General features: G+C 36.4%; 1 protein-coding gene and 1 long non-coding RNA gene across 3 annotated transcripts; both read right to left on the bottom strand.

Moving 5' to 3' along the window:
* Nucleotides 1-1,206: 1,206 nt before the first annotated feature.
* On the bottom strand, nt 1,207-24,250 carry LOC131158905 (katanin p60 ATPase-containing subunit A1). Of its 2 annotated transcripts, none has more exons than XM_058113843.1 (7): nt 23,842-24,250; nt 22,327-22,798; nt 11,489-11,683; nt 5,861-6,105; nt 4,963-5,121; nt 4,706-4,793; nt 1,207-1,953 (listed from the first exon to the last, which is right to left on the bottom strand). In XM_058113843.1, the coding sequence occupies exons 1-7, from the start codon at nt 23,964-23,966 to the stop codon at nt 1,672-1,674; spliced, it is 1,566 nt and encodes a 521-aa protein (XP_057969826.1). In that variant the 5' UTR covers nt 23,967-24,250; the 3' UTR covers nt 1,207-1,671. The 2 variants fall into 2 exon arrangements, with proteins under 2 accessions (XP_057969826.1, XP_057969827.1); XM_058113844.1 differs by having other exon boundaries at nt 22,327-22,607.
* On the bottom strand, nt 16,484-18,195 carry LOC131158906 (uncharacterized). The gene is made up of 2 exons (XR_009137536.1): nt 17,910-18,195; nt 16,484-17,830 (listed from the first exon to the last, which is right to left on the bottom strand). It is a non-coding gene; the product is annotated as an uncharacterized LOC131158906 (long non-coding RNA).
* Nucleotides 24,251-25,056: the final 806 nt, after the last annotated feature.

Genomic DNA, 25,056 nt, shown 5'->3' with positions numbered 1-25,056 from the left:
GAAAAGATCCAAAATAAAAATGAATTTCCTCATGACTTTGCTTCCACCTCTCAATTCACAGATCTAACCTCTCTCTCTCTCTCTCTCTCTCTCTCTATATATATATATATATATATATATATTGTAATATTGAGCTTCAATTCATTTTTTTTTTTTCCTGTTCCTTTTTTATTTCCCTTATCCTTTATGTTATTGGGCATTAAAGATAGCCCACTCCAATGACTCCAAAATGGTAACAATCAAATCAAGGTATATTTTATGTTTACATAAAAGCATGTGTGCGTGTCTGCCATCACTAAATCAAAATTCATATTTTTGTGGATTTGTTTCATTTATTGAATGCAATGATTTAATTTTATTATCTTCCCTCCCCCTCCCCCCCAAAAAAAATATTTATTACAATAGTATTCACTGTTTTAAGTAAAGAATATCTATTCACTGTTTTAAGTAAAGAATATCGTTCTCAACAATAATGACTGTATCATTGTTTGGACATTATTAACGAGATCAGGAGAAAAAAACTTTATAAGCTTACAAACTCCTTACAAAATATCTTTATGATTGGTTTTTTCTTTTTTATTTAAAGAAATAATTAAAAAACATGTACTGGTAAAAACAAAAACATAATTATATTGTTTAAACAAGAAATAAAAATAATTTAAAAACTGTCGAACATATTCTAATACATTTTTCGCAAATCACTATTTCCTCCCTCTTTCCTTTGTGAGTCATCACCTAGCATTCGATCCCCTCTTGAAAAGTTATTTCTTTCCGATTTTTGAAGGGCAGGAGAGTGTCCCTTCTACAAAAATAAGAAAAAAAATACCGATATCTTGGTGACAAATGTTAAAAAATATTGAAATATTCATTCATATCACAGCAAGATTTTAGCTCAATATCTCATAATTCTAAGAAGCACCTCATAATCCCTCCATTGCATTGAAGTATTTGGTTGGTCACCATGACCCTTGCTCTACTTTTGTGCTAATCTACACAATTGAGCATGATTGGGCGTGTTGGATTTGCAGGATCCTTCAGAATTCTCAGTAATATGACTTTTGAAACTAAAATTTGATGTAGTAATATCACATTTTCAAAGATCTGATCTAGCAAATCAAATACAAATATTCTAATCTCATTCTCAAAAATATGATTCTTGAACATCAGGGAACATTAGATTCCACAAACCAAATAACGCCTAAAATATAGAACATTCATTGAAAATTTGATTATCCAATATTAGAAAATTTGAAGGCAGAGGATCTGCATCATTCACATTACAAGAGAATCAAAATGAGTCACTCTTTCAACCACATCTCATTTACATTCACTCGCACAGACATTCATGAATGCTCTCACCCATTACATTAGCAAGCACAAGGGCCATCGAACAAAAATACCCGCAGCTTTGGTCTCTTCTGTGTGAATTAAATTACAACTTGAATTAACTTTTAGCACATTAGAAACACTGATCCCAAATATGATCAAATTACATTGCAGAAAAAAAAAAAATTACAGATACAAAAATCACAACAATGCAGGAGGGGCATTTCCAACAGACAAGGGCTATAAAAGAAAAATAGAACAAAAGAATGGGAAGAATCAATCATCCAGATGCGAGGATATATCATCGTCAACCGACGATCAACATCTTTTACAGTCCCATATTGTCTATGCTGAACCAAATTCTTGAAACCACTTCTCATGTCTCTCGATATCTGCCGCAGAAACACTCCTCTGAACCTTAGTCAAGGCTTCTTCAAAATCACACATGGCAACAGGATCATTTGAAATTTCATCCTTGGACATGTTTTTAATCTCATCACGCGTCTTGCCTGCTATTTTACGCCTCATGCCATTTAAGGAAGCATCCCGACATACATTTGTTAGATCATCCCCACTATATCCTTCAGTTCGCCGAGCCACATTATCAATATTTACATCAGGAGCCACCTGACGAGATACATCTAACTAGTTAAAAAGTGATTTCAGTGTCTAGATATTTAAAGTTTTTGACAACTGCTGGGCACACATAATTTTTCAATGGATCAAAAAAATGAGTATCTAGCCACCAGTATTAGGGCTCATTTCAGAACTTAAAAGTGATTTCAAAGTGGAAGATTACTTGCATCAAAACATGTTAAAACTGGGAAATCATTTTTATTCTTAAATGGAAGAAAACATCTAACCACCAACTTTAATCCCAAAAAGATTTTAGGTTCAAAATCAATTTTCAACTCCTCCAGTGTAATTAGCTGACTAAATTGTTGAGAGAAGCCCCAAAAATAATGTTGCATCATCAATTTTATTAGAAGCTCTCCAAAACAAGTGGTTAGTAACCTAGAAGATGTGATCTCACAGCTACTTTTTAAGCATATAATATGTTAGAAGATGCACATTTTCCCAGCTGATTTAAGGGGGGCTCTGGTGGAAATATGGTGTTGTGATTTTAAAGCAACTGGCTAAAAATTTTAGCAACAAGAATAACAAACTGGTTAGGAGTTATCACCAATAAACATGGAGTTTTTTCCGGTTTTATTATTAAAAGGAAATAAAATATTAAATAATACTTTTATTGGGAAAAAAATTCTCAAACTGATGCTCACGTAATCTTGCAGCACCAAGCTGCGAGATTTAAATGGTCAGCGAATGAGAAGCTGACACGTGGCACGGTGGCAGAGCAAATCTCGCAGCTTGGTGCTGTGAAATTTAAAGGTCCAGAAAGTGAGAAGCTGGCACGTGGCAAATCTCGCAGCATGATGCTGCGAGATTTAAGCGTTCTTATTTTCTTTCCTTTTTCTTTTTCTCAAATAAAATCCTTCCAAAAAGGTAATATAATATATATAGATAATCTTATTGTATTAAATTTAATTCCAACTTAATTAATAAAAAAATTTATTGATAAAAGAGATATTTTTAAGATTAAACATTTAAAATTTAACATATATCATATATTAAAATTACTAATTTATATTTAATTATTAATTAATTAGTAATTCGGTTAATTCAATTATGAAACATTAAAACTAGATTCAAAAATAAAAATAAAAAAATAAAATCAGTATTTTAAATAATATTTATAAAATTAATACAAGTTAAAATTTTAATCGAATAAATGCTCATTTTTATCCTTGAATAAAAAAATAATCCTTAATATAACCTAAAAGATAAAAAATAAAATTTTAATAGAATATAAATTATTTAATTTCAAAACTTGCTTTTTAATTAGTGATATAGGAACAATCTTATTGTACATGCACATTGACAAATAGTAATATAATTTTTAAATGACAACTTTTTTCAAATAATATATATATATATATATATATAATCTTTTTTTAAAATCTAAAAACATTTTTAAAATTTATAAAATAAACTTTTGATTATAGAATTAATAGTTTTGTTTAGATGGTAATCTTTAAGTAGGTTGTTCCATTAGAGTAAATGAAATGAGTTTAATTTTCTGATCTAAAAAAAACAGTAATACAACATTTAGATTTTTTTTTTATTTGTATTCATCATTGGTGGGTTATTTTATATATATATATATATATATATAAATATATAACATTTCGATCGGTTTGGTTCGATTCTAGATTTAGATAATTTTGAGTATTCGATTTTCGGTTCAGGTATGGGGTGTCTTTAATTTGGTTAATTGAATTAACCGAATTACTAATTATTAATAATTAAATATAAATTAGTAATTTTAATATATGATATATTTTAAATCTTAAATATTTAATCTTAAAAATATCTCTTTTATCAATAAATCCTTTTATTAATTAAGTTGGAATTAAATTTAATACAATAAGATTATTCATATATATATTATATTACTTTTTTGGAATAATTTTATTTGAGAAAAAGAAAAAGGAAAGAAAATAAGAACGCTTAAATCTCGTAGCATGATTTGCCACGTGTCAGCTTCTCACTCGCTGGGCCTTTAAATGCTACGAGATTTGCTCTGTCACCGTGCCACGCGTCAGTTTCTCATTCACTAGCCATTTAAATCTCGTAGCACAAAGCTGCGAGATTACGTGAGCATCAATTTGGGAATTTTTTTCCCAATGAAAGTATTATTTAATATTTTATTTCCTGTTAATAATAAAACCGGAAAAAACTCAATAAACATGTATGTTGCTCACTTGCTGCCTCCAATTGCCAAAACAACCTCACCATAATTGCTTAACCAGCTGGCTGACGCAACTCACTAGTGTACCATAAAGATTTACATACTCATAAAGAATGGATGAATTTTACTCCAGCAATAAACTTCACTCGTTTCAAAATTTACTGAGAACTTGGACTCAGATCCTTCTGCCTGAGAATATACTCCTAAATCTATGAAGTTGCAGCCTTGTCATACAAATTATTTTTCATTTATAAACAGTGCTCACAGGCCCATTACATGCCAAGGTCTTTTCTTTTTGGGATATACTCCATATTCCAATAGAAAAATGATAAACAGAAAATACAGTGACATCAGATTTTATGTTATTAATTGTACGGATAAAATAAATATTTCGAATAAATTAATCACACAATAAAACTACTGAAATTTTAAAAAATAAATAAAATAAAATAAAAAATTCACTTATACTATGATAAATGATCAAGGAATCACAGTACAAAATAAAATTCAGACAAGAGTAGCGCAATGTTTAGTCCAAAAGTATATGTAAGTTAAAAAAGATCAATTTACCTCAACAGTCTTCAAATTGATCCGTATAAGTTCCTTACGGCTCTCAAAATTTGGAAGAGGAATATATATCCGTTTTTCCAATCGCCTCCTGCATAGCACTACCATCAGTTAAGATCAAACAAGTTTTATCTGTGTTGTGCAACCAGTAAAAGATGGCACTTGACAACTATTGAGAATCTCTTTAGAGATAAACTAAACAAGAACTCAAATTATGATGTAAGAGAAGACAATCAAAAAATAAAAAGAGGAGGTCAAACCTGAGTGCCTCGTCTATATCCCATGGAAAATTAGTAGCTGCCAAAACCATAACTATTTTGCGACTACCATCTTCACCAGTGGAACTATTATTTACACCATCCACCTGAACTAGGAGTTCAGACTTCACTCTTCTTGATGATTCATGCTCCCCAGAAGCCCTGAACAAACAAGTTTCAGCTGTTTAACAGAGGATAAATTATAAAAATTTACTAGCATGGTCTGCCAAAAGAATGTCATAGTTAGGCACTAATTTCTTCACATCAAATATTTCATGTCAAAAACAAAAAGAACAAGTGTTCCATCCTGCATGTTGACATGCATAAAAAAGATGCATTCCTCTGAGCATATCTATAGATTCAAAGGAAAAAGTAAATTGAGTTATTTATCCAACAAGTGGATAAAATTATATGACAAAATGCCTCATAATTTTGGGAAGGAAGATGAGAAAAAGTAAGTTCTTGTCTAATAAGTATCTGGTCAAGCATGAAGAATTTAGGCCTTGGGTGGAAATTGGAAAATATTAGGGAAAGAGAAAGGAAATTACGAAGGAATCGACCTCTTCATGTCTGAGTCAACTATTCAATCAACTGATATTGAGCATGTTTCCCATCCATTCTCCAAGAAACAAGTGGTTATCAACCATCAAGAGAAGTGAGAAAGAAAATAAAAATTATATCAAATCAATGAACAATATTTTGATTTTAGATATCAACACTTTATTTCTCTTAATTTTTAATTATATTGGAACAAATTATCATTTTTAATAGCATTTCATATAAAGAGCAAACATAATGGAATTAGTTTCCTTATTTTCTTTTCCTTCCTTTCCCCAAACAAAATCCTTGATGTAAATGGACCTTAGGGCTGCACCAGAAAGGGTGAAAAAAAGGACTTTACCCCCGAGCATTGCAAAGAGAATCAATCTCGTCAATGAAAATGGTACTTGGAGCATAAGCTCTTGCAAGATCAAACAAACACCGGACCATGCGTTCACTCTCTCCACGCCATTTTGAAGCTAAAGTGGCAGATGAAACATTGAAAAATGTCGTGCCACACTCAGTAGCAACTGCTTTTGCCAAAAGTGTCTTACCAGTACCAGGTGGACCAAACATAAGAACACCTTTCCAAGGTCTCCGTATTCCCTGCAAGCCCAAATAGAAAAGGAAGAATTTAAACCTGAGATAGAGTCCATTCTACAGACATCCACCCACACAAACAGCAGTAAATTAAAAGCATAGATTAGCCCAACAACCATTAAAAATCCTTCAGCTCCCATAAAGTTTATGCCCATTGTATTCTATACAATGAAGATTAAATTCGGATCCATATATGACAGACTGTAATTAAGAATTGTGCCATTAAAGATTGTGAGGAAGCCATCTCAAAAGTAAACAAGCACTGTTACTGATAAATGATAATATGAGGTACAGTAAACATCTACAGCAGATTCCCTCTTCTTAACAATTGAAGTAGGGGATTGTCATCAGCGAGGACACATTCTCCAAACAAATAAGCACTGTCATTGATAATATTGGGTAGAGCAAAAATCTCTATTCAGAATGTGGATGGCTTCCCTCTAACAATCCTCAGGAAAAAGGATACCATCACTATTGATAGAGAGACATTTTCAGTTTTGGAAAAGGATAGGTCTGTGAACATTGCATAAAGGAATAACCAGAAGGCCTGTCCTTTAATCCCAATGATTGATGAAACTCAATGAACAGCAATGCAGTTGAGTTTCTTTCTTTACACAGACAAGAAGCCTTTGGGTGAGAATGTTCAGGGCATGCAACCATAACTGCTCTTTGAGATTTAACGGTCACATATGCCTTTTCCTGTTGGAGAGAATCCACATATAGGTGCAATTCAGATGCTGTGCATTTCCGGGTGGCAAGGGGGGTTTTCTAGCTGAATTTTTTTCAGACTGTTTTAAGGATCATTCGGAACCACTTACAAAAGGAAACTTTTCTGAATTAGTGCTCAATTTTAAAAATGTTGACAATTAGTGCTGAATTAAAGAAGTGCTGAAAGTCACAAACGCTGTTTGGTTGTCCTTCAAATAAGTGCTGATTATCAGTGCTAATGAAATAAGCGTCATTTGGAAGCCGACTTTTATTATGTTGTATGAATTTTAAAGAGCTTCATTTTAAAATAATGATTTATTTTTCAGCATACAATTAATAATATATATATACATATTATATATACAATTAATATGTGTTAAAATGTTGATAATAATATAACTAAAAATTAAAAAAAAAATTTAACTAGTATTTCCTAATTAATGTTCTTAATTAAAATTACTAATATTTTAAAATTTTAATTAATTTATGTTATTTAACATAATTAATTATAATTTTTAATATTTTTACTAAACACATTACTATTATTTTCACTCTCTTTTTAATAGAAATTATTCAAGTTAACAATTTAATTGACTTTATGTTAATTGAAATTTTTTATTACAATTTTAATATTCTCTATTAAATAAATTCTTATCATCATCAAGTTTTTAATTAACATTATTGGTACTATGTTAATTGACATTTTTAATTATAATTTTACAAACTAATATTTTTATCCTAGATCCAGGAGGTTGGAAGAGGAGGAGAAGGAAGAGGTGTGTGGAGGAGGTGGTGGACAAGGAGGGCAGACAAGGAGGCAGAGGAGGTGGGCGGAGGAGGAGGACGCAATGGGGAAAGGAAGTGGGTGGAGGAGGACTCAGTGGGGAAAGGAGGTGGAGAAGGTGGGTGGCAGAAGAGGATGAGCAAGAGGCAACAGCGACCGAGGGAGGAGGAGGTAATGGCAATGAAGGGAGGATGAGGAGGCAACAACAGAGGGAGATTTGAGCTCAGCTGGAGAGGGCTTGGGGAAGGAGGGAAGGGAAAAGAGAGGGAAAAACTAAAATCATGTCCAATTTGGTTGAAAATTTATGAAACTGCCACCGCCTATTAACAGTGTCACTTATAAGTGACCAAAAAGTTATCTCTCGTTTCTTTTCAAAATTCAAAGTGACCTGGCAAAAGCACTATTTACAAAAAAAATGCCTATTATAGTACCAACCAAACGCCACTTTTTCATAGAAGAGCTTGATTTTAAGTGAAAAGTGCTACAAGCCCTTTTTTTTATAAGTGCTCCCAAATGGGGGCAGATTGTGTTTCATCAGAAAAAGGCATAGAATTGAAGGGAAACTGAGTAGGGGGTCGACCTTTTAAACTCAAGTCTACTGATACTCTGGTGCAAATGAACAAAATGAAATAGGTGGATGCTTGGACTGTGGATCAATGAACATGAATCCAGGGGCATTACAGCGGGGTCTAGATGATCAAGGCATTAAACAATCAATCTTTTCAATATTATTGAAACTTCCATTCTATCGACCATGGCAGAAATCCACCTAATGGAGAGAAGGGATGGAAGAATTTGCACAAGAATTTTTTTTTCAAGAGAACAAATCGATTAATCGATATTTCTGGCCCACATCTGTGCAGGATTTCAGTTCAAAATTCAATTTCAAATTTAAAGGGCTTGGGCCTCATTTTGATAAAGTTGGGTCAACTGTCGAGGCTCAAAAGTGCATGACTAATTCAGCTGGGCCAGATAATCAAGTGATTACAGCCCAGTTGAATGATCCTTTAAGTTCACAGGCTAATTTTTATTGGACCTATAAAAGTCAAAACAGATGCCCAACCACACTCGAAGCTCCAGGACAGACATCTAGAGAAACGGATCGACTGAAGAGGTATCCTGCCATCTGAAGATGTCAAACGAAACATCTTAGGAATGATGGCCTCAACCAAGATGAAGGAGCATCCAGTGCTACGTCTACCATGGCAGCAACAAAATTATGGGGATATAACAGTTTAAATCTAGCAAATGCATGGATGGGATGGATGGGATATGAAATTTAAAGGAAACGAGGTGATCTCGACTTCAAACAGATACAAGGGACTATCCAAAGGCATCAAAGATAAGGAAGATAATATTTTCTATCCTCTTACAATTCTGAGGACAATGATTTCCACAATCACCTTCAGGCAAAATTGGGACAATACACACTTTTTTCCCAGGGAATAAATTTGATGGCAGTTCAAATGGTAAAGGGGATGACCTCAGGCGGCTCTTCTTTCTCCTAAGCTTTGCAGTAATCATGAAAGAGCAGTATGGTTGCAGGCATTTCTCAAGCATCAAAAAGGCATAACCAGACTTCTTCATTGCCTGATGGCAACATTTCGTTTTCTTCAGACAGCCCTACTGTTCTTTATTTCTCACACCCCCAGAACTTGAAGAAATGATCAACTGGGGATTCTAAAGAAATACATTGCTGCTTTTTCAGGTGTTCTTCCAATTTCACTACCTAATACAAAAATTTGAGTCATTTTTGTGCCACGGAGTTTCTGCTGCTAAAAGCAACTTCCAAACTGCAGATCTTCTAGGAGGAGGAGAGTGGCCAGCCTGCTCAAAACTTGCTTGAGGGTCTCAAAATGGTTAGCTCTAGCAAGGAGATTGTTCAATTAGGTAAGGAGTCCATAGTGGATAGAAAGACGGCTACGAAGTTGTGCAAAGATTTTCTTAGGCTAGCTTCCTCAATTAATCATGACAAAGAATGTGGTAGTAGTTTCAGTGCTATTAGTGCAATTAAATAGAGGAGACTTTCCTGGTAAGTGCAAGGGTTAAGGGGTCGAAACAACAGGAGGTTGGTTGGGAACTAGTAAATAATAGAGTTAATCCTAAATGTTTGCTTCTTTGAGAATCAAAATTGGGAGAATTTGAACTTTTTAGTTAGGATTATTTTGGATTCTAGATTCAAATTTGGATTTTATTTTTATTTTAATTTTTTTTCCTTCTTCAGAGCATCAGTGATTTTTTGGGACACTAGAATCACTATTAATAGAGATTGTATTTATGGGCCTTTTGCATTGTTTGAGTTGCTAGATCTGAGAAGTTCTGGGAAGTGGTCGATGGCATCTGTCTACAGGCCCACTCAAGTCCTCTTCTTGTGCATGCTTCTTCAATGAGTAAGAAAGCCATTTTGGTTTTAGCAATCCAAGGTAGTGTTTTTGTTGAAAAAGGTGGAGGGGGAGGGGGCCACCAGCATAAGGAAGGTTTGGTCTTTTTTTATTCAACATGTGGACTTGAGGATGTTCCTTTGTTTTATGGTCGTTTTCCCTGGGTGGAGTCAAAAGGTTAAAAGGCTTCTACTTGCATTGATAGATTTCTGGTTACAAATAATTAGGAAGATGTGTCTACAAGTGGATCCCCTTGCCTAACCCCTCTCAAAGCCCTAAACTATGACTTGGGTTCTCCATTAATAAGAGCTGGAAAAGAGGCATTAGAAAAACACCCCCTCATCCAACCCCACCGCCTCTTGCCAAACCCCTTTCTCACGAAGACTTATCTAGAAAATTCTAACTCTCTGTCCTCCCGCAAACATCCTCAACTACTTTATTAACCGCTGAAATAGCACCCACAATACGCCTACCCCCACAAAAGCACATCATGCCTCAGAAATTGTAATAAGTGGTTGTTAGAACTGGGATCCTACATAGGATCGTTAGGGGAGTCTGCAGGATCGGATCATAGGATCGACACATGGATCGTAAGATTCTACTTACAGTGTGAAATAAATTTAAGAAATTAAAAAAAAAAATTCAGGAATGTGGCTAGCTAGCACCTAGAAGGTTTTTCCTTCAACAATTTTGACCCTAAAAAAAATATCTAAATAGTCTAAATTACAAAGTGCTCCACAAAGGGCAGACAGTTGCTAGCTTGATTATCCAACAATTTTAAGTGAATACAGAAGCAAAAAGAACAAAGAAAAAATGAAGAAGTTGCTAATCATAATTCAAATTGCTGTAAACTTCTCAGCTTGTGTAGCTTTGTCATCAGACCATGAGAATAAAAAGAAGTAAAGAGAGGAGGAAGAGGAAGAAAAGAAGAAAAAGAAAAGCTTTTTGTTGGTGAAAACAAAAAGAAGAAAAAGAAAGCTGTCTGCTCGAAAAAAAGGCTTGTCAATGATAAGAGCAAAGAAGAAGGAAGTAAAAAGATAACGCATAACACTCCAACCCTGCAACTTTAAGCTCTCAGCCTGACTGTATAACTCCCTGGAAGTTGAAGTGCTCTGCTGATCTCTCTCAGCTGGCCTCTGCTGCTTCTTTTTGGCCGCCTGCTTCAGGGGTTTTTAGCGGGATTTCTTTGTCTGATTTGCAAAGGGATTGGAGGGCCGCGCCCTTCTGTAATTGTCTTTAGATTCTAATATAAAAACGTGTGTTTTTCCCTCTTTCTCATTGAAGAGTTTCTTTTACTTGAAAAACAAAAACTGACTTTCGACTGAGGCACAAAAGCACAATATCACATACCCGACTCATGGAGACTCTCATACTAAGTCAAAATGGAAAGACTCTCAGTAAGTATTCTTGTCTACACCAACAAACAAGGAATTGAACTTTTGACAACTATAAAAGTACAACAAACTAAAGAGTTCAGAATCCAAAAAGCAATTCCATTACTACCAATCTAGAATACCTGAAAATATTCAGGCATCCATAAAGGAAGGACAACAGCTTCTTCTAGAAGTCTTTTTGCTTCACTCAACCCTGCAACGTCATCCCATCTCACTCCAGGGCTTGTCTCCAAGACATCCCTTTCAAGCATTGCAGCTAAATCTGGATCTGGACCCTCATACTGCCCTTTTTTTGATTTTCCATCCTCATCACCATTCTGAAAAGTGCAAACAGAGAGAGAGAGAGAGGGGGGGGGGGGGAAGTAGTCAGCACATGGATCTAAAAGAACTGATATAATAAATTGGATCAAATACTCCAATTCAGGAAACCTAAGTCTCTGAAAAACAATAAGTACCACTTTAAATTTTCCAAACAGAAGTCTAGAGTAAAATAAAACATACCCAATAATATTACCACATCTGTCCACTTCTACTTCAAAAGACAATAAACTGCAGTCAAAAACTTAAAATGGTACAGCCACATGATTCTACAAATTATGCTTCAATAAACAGCAAAAGAAATTCAGAAGTCGCTTTATAGGACTAGTGTAATCAAGGTAATCATCCAGTCTTAAAAGATTAAGTATCAATCCAGTGTTGAACATTTAAACCTGTTCTTAAATCTAACTGCAGCAATCTCAGTTTTGCCTGCATGAAGGACAAAAAACTGTCGAAAGGTCAGAAAGGAAAATCGTCATTATCTCTACACTTCCTCATAACTTTTTTTCAAAAAAATCAGTAAAGAGAGAAGTCATTGAAGAGCACCCAGGCAGTGCCACCAGGTACCACTCCCCCCCACCCCCCAAAATTACTTTTTCTGTTAGCTTTTTGTAACACATTAACATTAAAATCTATAAGACTACACAATTTCTTTAAGGGTTTGAAATAGGGATCAGACAAGGAGACCTTACATCTCCTTATATTCTTATCTTGGTAATAGGGGTTCTAACAAGGCTTTTGAAACAGGCTGCTACTCATGGTCTCATGATATCTTTTCTCTTCACCAGATATGTAGCAAGCTGGAGTGCAGGTCTTGGGTAACAGTAAGATTGCTCTTTTGTGACTAGTTGGTCATGGCTTTGAGTCCAACAAAACAGCCTCTCTACATAAAAGCAAGGTAAGGCTGCGTACACTGTGACAACCCTCCCCCGACCCTCGCAAAGCAGGGAGCCTTGTATTTCGGAGTCACAAGACAAGCTTGTTTAGGGCATTATGCTTGCCTGTGACCGCTTGCATTGTGTGTAAAGGATGGGTTATTATCATGTAAACACTAATATATGTTTTATGCTTTGAGTAGGTGTATGACTCCTCGGACAATTTGATGTTTCCTAGCACCAAAGCTAAAATAGCATATAAACCTCTTTAGGGAAGGGTAAGTGTTCATCAGTCTTGTACAATACTAGCATTTATAATCGTGTTTAGCCAACTTGCCTCCCTTGCTAAACACACGTCGCTTACCAAGGTGTTGTTAATGAATTACATTGCTTCAATGTTTATCGTTTTCTTATCATTTGCTTTTATGAATTGCTTACTACTTCCACTTACTTTTTATTCAATTGCTATGAATGTGTTTCTATAGTAAACCACAATAATCTTTGGCTCACTAGTAAAAAAAGTGTGCCTTAGCTAGTGTCACACAGCCCTTCACAAGGTCTGAAATATTAGGCACGTGATAGTTGACATCAGAGCTTTATTGATTGCTACATGAATTCAATTGCCTTCGTAGTTGGATTGTGTTAAGCACTAGTAAGAGACCATAGCAACCAATACCAAGAGAATTGAAGCGCTAGAGATGCAAGCTGATACAGCCAACAATGTGGTGATAGAGATGGTTAAATTTGCTAAATGTGTTAATGCTTTGGAGGGATCATAAAAACATCAACAAAGTTCCATGGCGAAGATGTTAGAGGACCTCCACTATACTATAAAAGGCTTACAGGCTCAAATGGTGAAGCTGACTACCAAAATGAACCTGGTGATTCTTGCTATGGGAAACTCCAATGCTAGGGAGTATAAAGGAACCAAGGTACCAGAACCCAAAACATTTGTGGGTGCCTATGATGCTAAGGAGTTGGAGAACTTCTTGTTCAATATGGAGCAATACTTTCGAGTGATGAGAACTAACTTAGAATAGGTGAAAGTAACCACGATAACAATGTACTTGATTGGTGATGCAAAGTTGTGGTGGCATACCAAGTACAATGAAATTGAAAATGTAGCAAAACGTTGAGCAGACTTGAAAAGAGATCTTAAGGCCCAATTATTTTCTAAGAATGTGGATTACAATGTTTGTCATAAACTGAGAGACCTAAAACACAATTTCAGTCAGGGATTATGTTTAAACAGTTTTCTGTTTTGATGTTGGATATTCGCGATATGTCAGAGAAGGACAAGTTGTTTTATTTTCTTGAGAGTTGAAATCATGGGCAAAGACAAAACTTCACAGATAAAGAGTTCAAAACTTGCCTACTGCACAAGCTACCATGGAATGCTTGACTGACTACGCTATAGAGAGTTACATAACATCCAATGACAATGACATAGGTGTAAACAGCAGAAACTCTTTCAAGAAGGGCAAACCTAAAAGTGGGGGAGTCAATACCAAGGCAACAACTTCAAAAGAAGCTTCGTCATCTTGATCATTAAACAACCCCAACAGTAAGGTTAAGATGACATGCTTCTTATGTCGAAGCCCTCGCAGAGTTGCCTAGGGGCCTCACAAAACATCACTCGATGCCTTACAAGCTTCTATTGCGAAGGGGGGCACTGCACGACTATGACAATGAGGAGGAAACCGCAAGGACTGGTGCAATGCGGTTATTCAACACCTTGGAGAGGCAAACAAAAGAGATAAAGGTTATTCAAGCTAAAGGGTTAATGTTTGTAGAGTGGATCAACGGGATGAGCATTGTGCTATGGTTGATATTGGGGCTACCCATAATTTTGTTTCACCAGCAAAAGCGCAGAGACTCAACTTATCCTTAGAGAATGATTCACAATGCATGAAAGCGGTTAACCCCGCAACTCAACCTACTCTAAGAGTAGCCAAGCAATTAACCATAAAGCTTGGACAATGAGCAAAATATGAGAATTTCATAGTTATCTTGTTAGATTACTTTCAAGTGATTCTTGAATTGAATTCTTGAGGGGAACTAAGGTGGTACCAATGTCGTTTGCCAGTTCCCTTTGTCCAATAGAAGACAACCCTTGCATGGTGCAAGTCATGACGAAGAAAGGATACGATGAGAAGTTTCTTTCTATCATGCAACTCAAGAAAGGATTGAAGAGGGATGAACAGATACATCTTGCCAGCTGGTGGTAGATGAAGATGTAGGCCAAGAACATGAGCCTACTACCATCCAAGTTGTGTGGATAAGAATAAAGTTGTGATGCTAAACAAACTACCTCACAACTTGCCTCCACAACGGGATGTGGAGCATAAAATCGAGTCATTACCAAGAGTAAAGCCACCTGCAAAAGAGCAATGTCAGATGACGGATCCAGAATTAGCAAATTGAAGGAAATAGTTTGATGAGTTATTGAAAGAGGAGTATAAACGTCCTTCCAAAGCACTATTCGGAGCACCAATGTTGTTTCAAAGGAAACATGATGGGAGCATGTGAATGTATGTGGACTACCTCGCACTCAACAAGGTGACTATGCGCAACAAGTACCCTATTCCACTGATTGTTAATTTGTTTGATCAGCTAAGTCATGTAAAGTACTTCACCAAGATTGACTTTTAGTCAAGCTACTATCAGGTGAGTATAGTAGATGAGAATGTACTAAAGATGACTTGTGTGACATGGTATGGAGCATATGAATTCTTGGTGATGCCATTCAAGTTGACGAATGCGTCAGCAACATTTTGCACCTTGATAAACTAGGTATTTCATAAGTACCTCAACAAGTTTGTCGTGGTATACCTGGACAACATTGTTGTATACACTTCCACTCTGAAGGAATAAAAGAGCATCTACAGGAGGCGTTCAACAAGCTAAAGGAGACTAGTCCTCATGTCAAGAGAGAGAAGTGCTCTTTCGCTTAGCGAAGCATCAAATTCCTTGTTCATGTGATTAAAAAAGGTCATATCCAGATGGATATTGAGAAGGTGAGAGCTACTCAATACTAGAAGATCCCAACAATAATGAAGGAGTTGCATTCCTTTCTTAGACTTTCCAACTATTACAAAAAGTCTATGGAAGAATGTTTGAAGAGAAATGCCCCTTTGACAAAGCTGCTAAAGAAGGGTTATGGGTGAAACTAGACAAAGAAGTGTCAGGAGCCTTTAACAACTTAAAAGTTGCCATGATGAGAGACCCAAAAGTTACTCTTCCCAACATCATGAAACCCTTCAAGGTACAGACAACTACATCAGACAATGCCCTTGGGGGTTTTGTTACATGATGGCATCCTATTGCGTACAAGAGCCGTAAGCTTAGTAAAGCCAAATGGTACACAGCTCAAGAGAAGGAAACAGTAGCGATGATACATTGCCTTTGCATGTGGCGGCATCACCTACTTGGGTCAAAGTTTAAGAATTCCCAGTAGAGTTTGATTTCTTATTTGAGCGCAAGGCGGGACAGATGAACTAAGTCACAGATGCAATGAGCACCGAAGCCAAACTTGCGACTTTATAGATGGTAACTCACTTGACAATGAGTAAGGTTACCACAAAAATGCAGGAGCACATTAAGGAATACCTTGCCAAAGATCCAATTGTCCAAAACCTCATGAAGTTGGAGGAAGAGAGCAAAAGCACGCCAGTTTTGGTTAGAATACAAGAGCACAGATGACACATGGTAATCGACTCTTTGTGCCTCAAGTTGGAGATATGAGGAAGACACTGTTGAGAGAATGTCATGACACCATGTTGTAACGACCCGGCCCTTTACACGGACTCAGGTGTCACTCACATACATCAAATACCTATACCTGTTCAAGATATGGAAACAACCCGCCCTAAACAGGGACATACGGGTGTAAAACATACATAATCATGATGTAAATGTCGCGGAAAAACATAAACATCCATTGGGATTACTACTAGCCTTATACCAGAGTTCACTAATACATCCATAATTTACATACATTCGGACTTAGAGTAATCGTCATATTACAACCCTCCAAAAAGGACTTTCATCAAGTTTAGTACAAAAATTTAGATGCTTACGTAAGCTAACCAAAATAACCTCCCTAGTCCTTTTATCTACTAAGACCGACGCACGGATGGACCTGAAAACAAAGGTTGTAAGATAGGGTGAGACACCTCTCAGTAAGGAAGAAGGAGTTACAACAGTGTGTGACTGCATACATGCATATTTTCATTCAACATCTGGAATATAAATCAAATATTTTCAATACAGTAATGCATCAGGTATATCATTATTCATATTACAAAATTCCCACATCTGTCTTTCGACCATTTAATGATTTATCAGATGACCAACAGCAAAATATCCCTATAACCAGTTTTACCCCGTGGCTCGGGTTGTGCACTGGTACTCGTCCAATGCCCTGTTCGTGCAGACACTGCCGAGTACCTACATACGATCCGACTGCCTCCATTGGCCCAATATCAGCCAATGGTTTCACCCTGCTAGCCGACCATCTTGGTACCCACATCGTTTAGTACGTGTGGTTGCACGTGTACATCTAGCTACGATATCGTGCCGTATCATATAACAGTAGTTTATTTCAACTCTGCAAAGAAAGTATTTTTCAACCCTCCCGGGACTCTCAAGCTGTGGTTCCGTGTATCATAAATTCAATTTATACAAATATGATTTTATCTCCCATAATCTATATCAATAGTATAGAAATAATTCCATTGGGTTCAAACCGGCGTCTTTCCACTCAGTTTACCCCTCTTTGTTTACTGATGCGGCTCGGTGTATCACCAGCCTCTGTTTATCACATTGTCAGTATAACAAATTGAAATTTCATTCCCATATTCTATATCAGTAGTATAGAAAATACATTCATTTTCATTTCAACATATATCACACAAGTTTAATACAAAAACCCGCTAAATGATAGAAATTCAATATACATAGTTTAACTAAATAAATAAAGGAATCGAGCCTCTCCTACTATAGTATAAACACAAATAACGATGTTTGTAAAATTTGGAGATCATACGTCGAAATCCTCGTTTTTACCAAAAATCGTAAAATCGTCAAACCGGCATTTCTACTCGGTAGAATTTCACAAATAAGCAGTTAAATCATACATAATAACATAAACTAGCTTTTTAGCGGTTTAGTTTTCCAAAATAACTGTTGTAATCAAATTCCCCTTACCTTATATTCGAAATAAACTTCGTACGAAAACGGTCCAAAACGACAACTCGAGATCCTGAAAACCTAAAACCACAGAACATAACCTTATTATGTTTTCTACTGCTATCCAAATATCTAATCAAAATTAGGATCAGATTCCTACCTCGATTCTTGGGAAAACCCGAAACTCTCCGAAACGACGATCCGATCCACTAAAAGTGTAGAGTTTCCTCTTCTGATCCACGCAGTACCCTCCGTTTTTGGAAACGGATGATGAACGGCGAAGGATCTTAGAGAGAGAGAGAGAAAAAATGAGAGAGAGAGAGAGAGAGAGAGAGAGAGAGAGAGAGAGAGAGAGAGAGAGAGAGAGAGAATGAAAGAGAATAAGAGAATTTATAGAATAAATCCTTGAGAGAGGGAGAGAGAGAGAGAGAGAGAATGAGAGAATGAGAGAATGAGAGAGGATAAGAGAATTTATAGAATAAATCTTTACTTAGCCCTCAAGTAATCTAAATAAATATCTCCTCCAAGATATTTATATATAAATATCTCAAAATATCTTCTCCAAAATATCTTCTTCTTTTTTTTTTTTTTTGTGTCGGGTTACTACAGGGCAAGTCATCCAGGATAGCATCACACATTGGCCTTGCTGAAGCAAAAATATTATTGGCTACAACTGCATGATAACTTAGTCAAGTATACCTAAACTTGTCTCACCTTCCAATAAGACAACAATTAGCAAAAGAAGGCTGCAGGGCTACTGGAGCCCCTTCAAGTACCAACCAAATCGTGGGAGAGTCTCACTTAACTTCATCACCATCATGCCCAAAGTGGGAAAATTAAGGGTCTATACTTGTGATTATAGACAAGTTTTCGAAGTTTGGTACTTTCATACCCGCACCAAAGTATTGTTCGAAAGAAGAGATAGCACCATTGTTTTTGAAACATGTTGTGAACTATTGGGGTGTTTCCCAAGAGAATATCAATGACCGAGACTCAAGATTCACTGGCAACTTCTCGACAAAATTTTTCAAAATCCTTGATTCACACTTTGACATCTCTTCAAGTTACCACCCAAAAATAGATGGAAAGATGGAGAGATTCAACAAGCTACTTGGGGAGTACTTGTGCCATTTTGTCACAACCAATTAGAAGAATTGGGCGCAGCTACTCGATTTGGCTCAGTTCTGTTTCAATGCCCAAAAGAGCTCAACAACCAACAAAAGTCCTTTGAGCTTGTTACAAGCCAACAACCAGTGTTATCTGACACAGTGGACAAGTTGTACGGTGGTATAGGGAAAAGAGCCCAAGAGCACCAAAGAATGGAGACAGAATGTAAAATTGTCAGAGTCTACCTAAAGAAAGTTCCAAGTAGATGAAGAAGTGGACAAATCAAGGAAGAAGACCGTTGCGCTTCAACGTGAGTGACTTGGTGCTTCATAAGCTCCATTCTAAACAAATCAGATCATTACAAGACCAAGATAAGAGACCACTTCGCAAATATGAAGGACCAATCCCCATTTTAACTAAAGTCAAGAAGGAATCTTACAAAGTTGATCCTCCAACTTGGATGAAAGTGCATCCTATGTTTTACATTAGCTACCACAAGTCATTCAACGCCAACACTGAAGATCCAAGCAAAAGTCAATCAACCATAGCACCACTGAAAACAACGCATCTTGATAGAAACGAAGTTGAAATCATCCTAGCAAACTGAGAGTTCACATCATCAAGGAAGAACGGCACAAGTTCTTGGTGAAGTGGAAAGGCCTTCAAGACAAAGAAATCAGCTAGAATTCAGTTGAAGACTTGCAACCATTCATGGACAAAGTAAAAAGAGTACCTAGCAACAAAGTCTATGAGGACATTGACCATATAAGTGGGGGGAAACATCACGAGTCAAGTTTGTTCAAGGCATTATGCTTGCTTGTGACCACTTGCCTTGTGTGCATGGGATGGGTTACCATCATGTAAATACTAGTATGAGTTTTATGTTTTGAGTAGGTGTAAGACATAGTGTGAAAGGGGAGTATGACTGCTCGTACAAATTGATGTTTCCTAGTAATATAGACAAAATAGCATATAAATATCTTTTGGCGATGATGAGTGTTTATCAGTCTTGTAAAACTCACTAGCATTTATTAACTATGTTTAGCCTACTTGCCTCCATCACTAAACACATGTTGCTTATGGAGGTGTTGTTAATAAATTACGTTACTTCAATGTTTATCGCTTGCTTGTTATTTGCTTTCATGAATTGCTTACTGCTTCCGCTTACTTTTCATTCAACCACTGTGAATGTGCTTCAATAGTAGACCGCGGTAATCTTTGAATGACTGGTTAAACAAGAGTGCTTTAACTAGTGCCACATAGCCCTTTAGAAGGTGTGATATATTCGGCCTATGATACCCAAGGACACCTTTTTTTCCTCTTTACAAATGTATCGAGCTGGCTTTCACAAACCTATGCTTTGTTGATGATCTACTTATCCTTGCTTATGGAGATTTGAACATCGAAAATAGCATAACAAATGTTCTTTCTCTTTTTTATGGTCCATATGGGCTCCAATGCAATCCTCAAAGTTTAAACTTTTCTGCTCTGGTATTCCTAATCATATTGCTGCCGAGATCTCAAACGGTTTGGGGGCTAAAATTGGTTCTCTTCCTGTCATATACCTTGCCTTCCTTCGGCTACTAAAAGAGAAAGCAAGCTGGATTGTGACCTCTTTTGGGGAAAAAAAAAACTACCATAATTTGCTCTTTGACCCAAAAATTCCTCTCTTATGCTGGCAGATTGCAGCTGATCAAATCCATTCTCCTCAGCATCTGAGGCTACTGGTATTCCACCTTCTTTCTCCCTAACTCTGTGGTCTAAGAAGAGAGAAAATTTAAGGCTTTCCACTCGAAAGGAAATGACTGAAATATTCTGAACTGCAAAGTCAAATGGTCTCAAGTCTGCAAGCCTTTGGAAGAGGGAGGGCTAGGTTTGAAGCTCCTAACTGAATGGATAGAGATCAGTGCCCTCAAACTCCTTTGGTTTATATGCTCCTCAAAAAACATTCCATGGGTAATTTGGATTCACTCACACAAGCTAACAGGTGAAAGCACTTAGGCAGTTAAGCCCACCCTGAACAGTACTTTGGCATGGAGGAAAATCTTGAATAGAAGATCTAGGGCTTATCCAGCTTAAAGTGGGCGGAAAAAGCTGCTCCTGCTTCTTTGATAATTGGCAGGATGTTTCCCTGCTGGATTCTAATCTTAACTCTCATCTTCACATGGAGCTGGGGCTCACTATGGAGGCAAAAGTTGCTGATTTTTGGATCAAGGGAAATGGAACTGGCCTAGAAGACGATCCAACAATGCTTGCAACTTAAGGACTGTTCTCAACTTCCCTTTGATCCCTGAAAAAGCTGCAGTTCTATATGGAAAATAACTTCCTCATGGAACAACTCAGCTTGGATTTGCATAAGGGTCAAGAATAGTCCAGTCCCATGATCCTATGCTCTCAGGTTTAAGAACCACATCCTCAAGCATGATATTATTACTTGGCTTGCAATTTTGAACAGATATCCCAGTCTTCAAAGGCTTTTTTCATGGGTCAAAGCTACAAGATGTGCCATCATGCCTGCATCTTTTGTAATGGTTCAGCTGAAGATAGGTACCATTTGTTCTTCAAATGTGTTACCACCAGAAGTATCTACGAAGCTTCTTGTGCCGCTCAAAGCAAGCCAAAAAGAATCAGATTCTGGATTGAGTTACTCAGCTCTTGCAAAAGACGGATAATGATATTAGTAGACAGGTCTGGTCCGCAGCTATCTGCTTTGTATGGGAACTAGGAATTCTGTGATATATACTCAAAATTCTGTAAATGCTGAGGAAATAATCCAGAAATGGTTCAGGATGCAAATCTTAGACTAAGTCTAAACTATGCTTTGCAAGCCTCCTAGGCTTTGTTGTCAGTCTTTTTTTCGGGGATGCAGCCTCCTAGTTGTTAGGAAGCTGTCCTCTTTTGTTGTATTCTTCATGTATTTCCCTGGGCTAAGAAAGTGCATCTTACCTTATATGGAAAAAAATTCCACCAAGACAATCTTCAACCTAAAACTAACATGTTGATACCAAATTTAGAGGTTCCAAACTTCCAAGTTTGTCTGCCCGACCCAGAATTGACCTTGCAATTTACGGTCACAATACTGCATAAAGGTACAGTGAGTGTACTGATACAACATTGCATATTTCCATGCTTTAATGAGAGTCCTGATACAACATATATCACTTATTTCCATACTTTCTAGGCCAATAAATTGTGACACCATTATTGAAAACACATCACTTATTCTCTCTGAGAAGCTGCTTATAAGACGGCAAGCTATTTTCAGAATCCAACTAGCTGAAGAACTTACACAAGGTAAACCACCATGGTTTTTAAAATAAAGCTTACTTACATGCAGCTGAAGTTTGTTTTAAAAGGAAGAAAGAATTTTCAAAGGAAGAAAGAGAGCACACTTGTATATAGGAACTCAAACGCCAAAATGCAGTACTGAGCACAGATAATTAGCAAACAGATGGTAAAGAAAAACTCACCACTGAATCTCCCTTGTTTGATTTTCCGGAGGCAGGACCCTTTTTTCCAGCAGTTGATGCTCGTACTCCAGAGTTAGGCCTACCTGAACCACTAGACTTGCCTCCACGACCAGTTGTTCCAGTTCTTGTAGGACCACGAGCCCAAGCCCCATCTTGTGGTGACTTCCTCATTCCCACTTGACCAGTCCTTGTTGGTCTTCTACTTGTACTGTTGTCTCTACTTGGAGGCCTCCATACATCAGGATCATCCATGGAAGCACCAGAGGAAGTTGGATACTCATCTAGTGGTTGAAAGACAAATGATGATTTAGTAGAAATTGGAGGTGAAGATGGGCGTCTGCCCCCAGGAATTTCCTTGAAAGCTCTTCTCTCTGCATCCAACTGCTTTACAGTATCTGTTTCCTCAGACAGTGCTTTCTTAACATTCATCCACTTTGTACGAATTAAAGGGTCATCAAGTGTGCTCAAATGTCTTTAAATAGAAAAGCAATGTGGACTAGTTAGCATAAAAGATATTTGACATGAGATTTGAGAGAAGAATGAAACAAGAAATGTTGAAAGACATGTTTTTTTGGGGAAGATAATTAGAGAGCACAAAAAGTGTGTATCCAATTGAATGAATATCATCGAGCATGTTCAAGCACTTGAAAACCAGATGATAAGTTAAAAATTGAAAATCTAGTTCTTTAAACTAAGAACTTTAGCACAAGTCAAGAATAAAGCATGCGCTAGAACTTTCAACCCACATGTTTAAAACTTCAATTGAAATGAAATATCCTTTCCCTCTGTTTGGAGAAGCCTAGGATTTGGATTTGTATTGGATTTGAATAAAATGTAATATAAAATTATATTAAAATTTATTCAAATCCACCTAAATCCAAATCCACGTCCAAAATCCATGCCCCCAAACACACTTTGTTTCAATGGAAAATGACTCCTAGACAATATTTTCAGCAAAAAAAAAGAACTCATTGAACAAAAAGCAAGAAAATCGATTTTTTTCTACTTCCAGATGAAGGGAAAGTATTACTTTTTGCCAAGCTTCATGATATAATAATTCAACTGAGACAACTATCATTTGAATTTTTCTCTAGGAACATGAATTTTCCATCAAACAAAACAAACATCTTCAAACGCTTAGCATAATTTAACCTAGTAATTCAAATTTACTTTAAATTTTCAGGAAATTTTCCGATAGCTGTAGGGAAAGAACTTCCCTTTCACACACTCGATTCAAATCGTCTCCGCGCGAGAAAAAATCCCGTCAAAGCATAATCCTTTAGCAAACGGAATTATACCATTTTGTTCAAGCTTCTGAACCATATACAGAAGCCCATTTACGCCAAATCATAACATACAAAATATTGACCAAAACACCCATCATTCAAGCAAGACTGATTTCATTTCCATCCACAATAATAACTTTCACACTTGAAAACACACAGAAATCCTGAAATTAACCATTATTAAACAATAAAGAAACAAAATCAGGACAGGAGGGGGAGAGAGGAGCACTTGTTGATCTGAGCAATGGCGCCATCGAAGAAGATGATCGACGTGTCATAGAGGCCTTCAAGAGCGTATTCCCTCGCCAATTTGAGGTGATCTTGGAGCCCCACAAGCGATGACGTCCCCACCATTCTTCAAAATTCCTAGGGTTTCTCCTGTTCTCCTTAGAACCTATAGCTTTAGCTTGCCCGAATCACAAAAACCTTGATGCTTTGAACAATTAGTTTCACAGTTCACAAGAACAGTCCCTCACTCGCAAGCTCTCTCTCTCTCTCTCCCGTTCAAATCTCTTCCTTTCTTTCTCCACTGTTCCTGTGTATCCTGGTCTCATGACCAGCCAGAGATGACGACGACGTTTAAACGTTCCAGAGACGGAGAAGGAAATGTGATTTGACTATATTGCCACTGGCCTTTCTCCGCATTTACCATGTCCGGATAGAAGTGGTGTTTTCTTTGTGTTTGGAAGAGGGCTGTCGGCAGTTGGGCTGAAATACGTGGAGCCCACTCTGCCTTCGACATCACTTCATCAACGGCCCGAAACTACTAATCATACCCCCAGGCCCACTTTGGCCCAATGATTCTCCTTCTTTTAATGGGTAGTTTTTGATTTAAAGATAGATACGTAATTTAAAGATAAACACTTTACTATTCTTAAGCTCACCTCTTTACTCTTGTCCACCTAAATTCAATTCTATCATATTGTCTTAAATTTTTAGATAAAATGGCCTAATTTTTTACTTTAGATATTATAAAAAATCAAGATGAAAATCAATCCTAAAAAGCCCTAAAAAAATAATTAAAACTCTTTAACCGATTAATTAAAAATAATATAAAATAATTATATCACACATACTTGACTCGAGTTGTGAAAAGATCAAAATTTAAATTTACGTATGGTGTTATGAGAAAATGAGAGGACAGTATAGAGATAAAAAATTGAAAAGATAAATTATAAAAGAAAAAAAAAATGAAGAAATCAAAACATCAATTCTTACTACCTAACAAAGAAGTAAGTTGATTATATGATTTATTACCTGAAATATCTATGCAGAATACTAATTAATGCAATTTATCGTTACATGATAATTTATACTATGTTTCAATATCAAAAAATCCAAATTTATTAGAAAAACACATAATATTTTGAAATTTCATATCAATAATGGTGATTTATACAAGTGTGAGATTTTTAAGGATTTTAAACAATATATTAATGAATTT

This window comes from Malania oleifera, chromosome 6, assembly GCF_029873635.1.
Source record: "Malania oleifera isolate guangnan ecotype guangnan chromosome 6, ASM2987363v1, whole genome shotgun sequence".
Taxonomy (NCBI): domain Eukaryota; kingdom Viridiplantae; phylum Streptophyta; class Magnoliopsida; order Santalales; family Ximeniaceae; genus Malania; species Malania oleifera.
This window is presented reverse-complemented; position numbering and strand designations above follow the sequence as displayed.